We start from the raw sequence: 6,785 nt of genomic DNA, 5'->3' as shown, positions 1-6,785 counted from the left end.
CATCTCCACAGTGAATACTCGCGGGGGTTTCCCTTTGGCCTCCCGACAATAATAATGATAACACACACGGATCTCTCTTTGAGCGAATGAATTTGAAACCCAGATGGCATTATTACATTTTCTATACAAATAGATATAGCTCCCTGATAAACATAGTAACGTCCTTTCCACTTTACCAATTACTTGTGAGGACAAACACGGGATGTAAGGACGAAAGGGATTTTATTTTTCTGAAATATGGCAAACATTGCTCTATCTCACTGAGCAAAGGTCGTGTTTATCAGGAGAGTTAATCATTCAGTTGTCTCCGCTCTGTTGAAATCAATGAAAATGAAGTGACAAGTGACACATGGTACAAAGGTAAAATAGCCGCGGTCAAACAATTCAGGTCGTTTGCTAGCTTACACAAAGACACACAGGCACACCATTGCATACACACTCACGACACACACACATGACACTCACATCCATCCATCCATTAGGTTTTTATAGCAACTGTCGTTTCGGATGAATGGATGAATGCGCCGTCGGCAGTAAAAAGTCCATAACAACGAAATTATCAGCACTCGGGAGTTTCCCTGCGTTGGTAAAGAAAAATACGTTGAATAGGTCAATTTGAATAATAAGCAAAGTCCGCTTTCGAGGGCAGTATAGCTTATTATTTGTTTGCCCGTTTTATAACTTACCTTGGAGTTCCTCCTCACAAATTGCATGAGAGCATAATCTACAGCCTCTCTCTCCTCACTTTTGAAGAGAAGGAGTCGGAGGCTGTTTCAAGCTGTACCATCTGTCATCTCAAAGTCGTGTCGTCATCTCTTGCGACTTTATGCCATATAGTCAGTGTGAGCGTTAGTTCCACAAATATACTGCGATCCTCATGAGATCATAAGCTCAAACCTCCGATATTGCTCTACGACAATCTTGCCCTTGGACGCCAACATAGGAGAATACTGCATGCATCGTGAGTATAAAATTCTGATTGATTTGTGGAAGGTTCGTGCAATCCCACCCGAGAGAGCGAGAGAGCGAGATCGAAGAGACTTGGAAACATATTCTTTCATGTGTTCAATCATATAAAAGGAAGGACAAGATCACGGGCATGTTTAATAAGATAATATATAACAACGGGTACCTTATATCTATAGTTTACAAGTATAAGCCTAAGCCACCCCCGACACACACGCGCGCTGTGGCATAGTAGATTCGACTCCCGACTCCCGATCGGAGGACCGAGTTCGATTCCCGCCCAGTGCTTACGTACTTGGACCATGTTTTTACCCACCATGTCCCTCTCGACCCAGGTATATAAATGGGTACCTGGCAGCACCAGTGTGTTCAATCATATAAAAGGATAATATATAACAACGGGTACCTTATATCTATAGTAAGCCACCCCCGACACACACGCGCGCTGTGGCATAGTAGATTCGACTCCCGACTCCCGATCGGAGGACCGAGTCTCGACCCAGGTATATAAATGGGTACCTGGCAGCACCAGGGTAATGATAATGGCAGGGCCCTCTAGTAGAGCAGTGGCAACACTGAAGAGGCTACCCTGGATAAATATTAGATAATAGACCTTATTATTATTATTATTATTATTATTATTATTGTCATTATTATTATTAATATTATTATTATTATTATTATTATCATTATATACCCCATATTTATTATCTTTGATTGTATACAATATTTTATATCTCATCATGGAGATATTCCCACCTCTCTGATATTCTGATCCCATCAACTATTCTTGAGAATAATGTTTCATTTCAACTCCCCTAAAAGTCTTTGATGTTTTCAATTCCACACAAATACGTGTTGTAGAATACAGCTGTATGCTGGCAGTTGACAATACCCCCATGGAAGTGTATTATTGTACAAAAGAATAACGCGTGTAAGCTGTAATTGGTTTGTTTCTCTTTTTTTCAAATCGTACTTCCATTCGTTTTTGTCATTGTTTATATCTTCTCAGATGTCGTCGAAGTGAGGTTTGAAGAATGTCATCATGGAATTGTCTTGTCTGAGAATTCCTGTAGGCTTGGATCACAAGTCTTTACTCCGACGCTGTGACAAAGTCCTCATCACAATAGCCTTGTGTGCCAGCGTCCTACATCTGTCCACAGCATGTCGCGATATATGTCACTACAGTGACTGGGTGCAAATGGCAAACTGTTCCAGCAGGTCCTTGAGTCGAGTCCCCGCCACCTGCAGATCAGCGCGCACCCTCGAACTCTCGAACAATCAGATCCATCGCCTCTACGACGGCACTTTCAGCGAGTTTACCGATCTACGGTACCTTTACCTGATGAACAATAGCCTAATAGAAATCGAAGAAGGGGCCTTCAGGGGACTCGAGGAATCGCTGTACTACGTCAGACTGTGTGAAAACTGCTTCAAAACTTTGAATGAAGATATCGTCGATGGTCTTGGACACGCTGTATTTCTGCTGGTCACAGATGGGTGTGTCGCTGACATCGACGATCTGACTTTCAGTCGAATGAACGCACTTCAAGAACTAAATCTCCATGGAAACAGATTGTCAAGGCCACCATGTGACACCTTTAGCCGCAGGAATGGCCTGAAAACCCTAGTGTTGTCTGAGAATTCAATCAGCTACGTACCTGATCGATGCTTTGCAAGATTTGCCTCGTTGGAGACATTAATCTTAGATGGAAACAACCTCACAAACGTTAGGAACAGGGGAGCACTGGTTGGCTTGGAAAATCTGCAACGCCTTTCACTGGAAGGGACATCTCTTGGTCGAGTACCGACGTCTGTTCTTCAGGCCGTCTCTGGTCTGCGCTCACTGTCGTTGGCAGGGAATATGTTGCGGCGGATACCCGCCAACGCGTTTGCGGGACTTCACAACTTGACTGAGTTGAGTCTAAGGGACAATTTCATAACAGAAGTACCAGCTGCCGTTTTCAGAAACAATCATCTGCTAGAGGTCATTCATCTCTCCGAAAATCGAATATCTACCATAGAACCGGACGCCTTTGCAAGCATGAGGTATCTTCGCGAACTCCATCTCCATGGTAACCTCCTGGGAACCACGCATGGTTTTGCCGTGCAGCTGCAACGGGGGGTCTTGAGCAAACTCTCTTTAGCGTACAACCCTCTCCGCTGCGAATGTTCTACGTTGGCCCTAAGGGAATGGCTGGAGAGAAACCCAACCAACGCCGCGTTTCCTGAAGGAAGAGCAACATGCGAGTTTCCCGGTAACTTCGGGACCATACTAGACATTCACAGAATTCCCGCGGCTAGACTGTGTTCTTCTTCCACTTTCCAAACGCCCTCTTCAACTGTGCGACCATCCGTCGCTTCGCACATTCACACTACGTTTCAATGGCTTCTTAGGTCAGAAAGGCAAACCAGCTCTAGAAGCGATCCAGCGGATTATGGCGACCCAGCTGGTATGACGGTGACATTCAGCTCGGTCTCTCCCGACGAACCTTCAGGGCCAATCCTCCCACTTACTACCACCACCACAATAGTACTCATCTCGCTAATATTCCCTCTTGTTCTGGTATTCATACTGACTTGTATCTTCGCGTACCATCGTCGGCTTTCCCGGGAGGAGAATTGGTATCCTCCAGAACAAGCTGATTACCCGTCTGTAAGGAAATTCAGCTCGAAAGCATTTGCAGCTGCTCCCCAGGTTCCCGACCCGCCCCAAAGAAGATGGTCACTGATGGTCATTGATGGTCACCATAGAAACGGAGACTGGACGGAGACGGAGAAGAATGGAGACGAGTTCTCCATCTATGAGACCGTCAGGACGTCATGTCCTGCCACTCCTACAACAACTTCAGTAAGAACAAAGAAGGGGCATTAAAGGGAACGCAAACCCAAAGAGCAATGTGGATTGAGTAAAAGCATTAACATTAATAGAACACATCAGTGAAAGTTTGAGGAAAATCGGACAATCGATGCAGAAGTTATGAATTTTTAAAGTTTTGGTGCTGGAACCGCTGGATGAGGAGACTACTAGAGGTTATGACGTATGAGTTGATAACAATATAAAGAAAATATAAAAGGAATTCCACAAAAAAAAAATCACTTTTATAGCAAAATGAAAGAGTACTTGACTAACCGCTTTCAGAAAACGGGGGGATTAAGTGCTACCCCTAACATACAAATGTCAGTATCAAGTTGATGGAATGTGTAATTTTCATGAAAAATGAATTGCCATTGAATTCCCTTTATATTTTCTTCATGTTGTAGTCCTCTCATACGTCATAACCTCTAGTAGTCTCCTCATCCAGCGGTTCCAGCACCAAAACTTTAAAAATTCATAACTTCTGCATCGATTGCCCGATTTTCCTCAAGCTTTCACTGATGTGTTCTACTAATGTTACTGCTTTCACTCAATCCACATTGCTCTTTGAGTTTACGTCCCCTTTAACCTTTCACTGATTGTTTGCATTTGTATTTGCTCTGTGTTTTTTTGTTCTATTAACTTTAGGGTAGTTTGGCGGGGAGAAATCTCAAGACATTCTCTACTCACTTTCACTTCAATCTTTCTTTATTAGATACTGTCGGTATTTTCAAGTACGTAAAGCCTTTCTTCCAATGCATGTTCAAGATGGTTCTTTATGGAATACAGTGAATGAGAGGGAACAAAATGGCACAGCAGTTACATCAATATCAGAAACAAAATGCGATATTTTTTTAACTTTTACTCGTTTGCACAGAACAGAGATAGTAGTAGAAACCACCCACGTAAATTAAACTACGATGATGTCATTACCTCACAATTTTTTTCATTCCTGAAAACTCAAATTCAGTGATGTCGGTGAAATCAATGATAAATGAGCGTTTTGCTGTACCACTGGGGAAAAAAAAAAAAAAAAAACTTTAGGGAATTAATTACTATTACGAACTAATTCATTATCGACCGAAAATTATTCTAAATAATTGTATTTTTGTGTTAAGAAAATAAAAATTAGAGAGTTGTGACGTCACAACATCATCACTTCTTCTTCGTGATTGCTTGCGTGGTTACAACCAGTGCTAGGGCGCTTTAAATTTGCGACGCGGACGGAAGAGGGAAAGAAACTACGCTGCTCATGCGCAAGATCGCTTATCAAAACAGATCTCACGACGTGTGAAGTTTCACAAGTTGTGGGCCATTTCGGCGCCCGCTCAAATTCACGACACATAGAGCTACTTTATACAATGATGATGAGCGACATTTATGGAGGCGCCATTTCACTTTGTATAGGCTGCATCTTCGCAAAGTGCAAAGCTACTTAGCAACTCGACAAAGGGGGAGAGGAGAACATGCAGTCACCGCAACAGTGGTCTTAACTTCCGCGTAGCAAATCTAAAGCTCCCTATCACAATGTCAGACTCTAAAGTTCCACAAGAGTCTTATTTCATGCCCGTCTTTGATGAATTCAAACTATCAATCAAAGTCAAGTTAAGTTCTAGATGATGTGACATTGAAATAATCAACATTATGGACCAAATGACTTTCAGTTGTATGCTACGAATGTCACGAGACTGTTGTGACTGCTTCCTCTTGGCTGTAGGTTACAGCCTTAACGACATGCCACATTATTAAAGTAGGATATTGACCAATTGCAGTAAGAAAGTTGCGTTGAGTGGCATGAAATACTGATCCTTAACATTCCGCTTCGGCAAGATTCTCTTGAGAACGAAGCATGAAGTAGAGCAATAGGCGACAAAGAATTTCCCTGTTGCAAGATAACTATGTCTTCTTTTGTTTTTGCTTTTTGATCAACAGGTCTCAGAAATTGATAAGTGTTGGTCGAGTGACGCTGCTAGTCATCAGGTGAGAGTCGAAGTGAAGGCCAATGATCTCGATGATGCTGACGATGATCCCGTGGTTGGCGTCGGCGGTGGACAGCCACTGAAATCGTCCATCGACGAAAGCCAGAATAGTCATACTTACGTTTCCAAGTCCCGCTTCTTTTCTCACGAGCCCATCAAACAGTCCGAAAGTGAGGACAGGACTTGTCAAACAAATCGAACTTCAATAACTACAGACGTGTGATTATTCAATTGACACGTTCTATGTGTCAATAGTATACATAAACTATACCTGTTTACCCACGGCACTTTTTATCCTCCTATGTTGGTGTTTATTTGCATTTGGCTCTTTATCAAGCTTGCTTAAAGACACCAAATAAAAAGTGATACACAGGAGGCCCTCGAGAGATAATTGGCATGGTATTTGGTTCCATGATGTCAGTTATTTCTTAATCTCCGTATCGCACAGGTGTTTAATTCGGTGTATGGTATACGTCACAGAGAATTGTAACATGTAATAAGCTATGATATCATCTGCAATGTGACGAGCATGGGAACCACAAGAGAAGCGTTAACAAAACCATTTATGATAACATAGGCTGAGAAAGATCATAAAGTCTTGTCAACTATTTTCTTTAAACTATCTATCAGGGTTTTAGATTTCTTGAAGTTCTTCAAATTGAGTGCACCTAAACGTATCAGTAAGAAATTAAAAAGGAAAGAGGTATACATGTACAGTAAGAATATTTTCCCGATTAACTGGTTACTTTATCATACAACTATAATGGAACAAAAAATAACAGTACTGCATATTCAGAATCCGTAGTTACATGTGGGATATACCTGTGAAATAATCTGGAATGATAACTTTATCGTTACAACGGGAAAAGAGCAAGTATGTATCTTGTATGTTACAATCGATCATTAGTTCAACTGACTGGATTGGAATGATTGTTGATCCATATGTGACAACATAACTCGTTAAAAACAAAATATCCGAAACG

The 6,785-nt window shown here is 41.9% G+C and overlaps 1 protein-coding gene across 1 annotated transcript; it reads left to right on the top strand.

The window, feature by feature from the left end:
* Window positions 1-2,011: 2,011 nt before the first annotated feature.
* LOC139712117 (uncharacterized) lies at window positions 2,012-6,565 on the top strand. The gene is made up of 2 exons (XM_071623953.1): window positions 2,012-3,817; window positions 5,756-6,565. Exons 1-2 carry the CDS (start codon window positions 2,012-2,014, stop codon window positions 6,023-6,025), a joined length of 2,076 nt encoding a protein of 691 aa, XP_071480054.1. The 3' UTR covers window positions 6,026-6,565.
* The last annotated feature ends 220 nt before the right edge of the window (window positions 6,566-6,785 follow it).

Source organism: Diadema antillarum, unplaced genomic scaffold (assembly GCF_040938485.1).
Source record: "Diadema antillarum isolate AM-2024a unplaced genomic scaffold, OU_Dant_1.0 seq00001760_RagTag, whole genome shotgun sequence".
NCBI classification, from domain to species: Eukaryota; Metazoa; Echinodermata; class Echinoidea; order Diadematoida; family Diadematidae; genus Diadema; species Diadema antillarum.
Note: the sequence above shows the minus strand (reverse complement) of the source record. Positions and strands in the feature narration are given on the sequence as shown.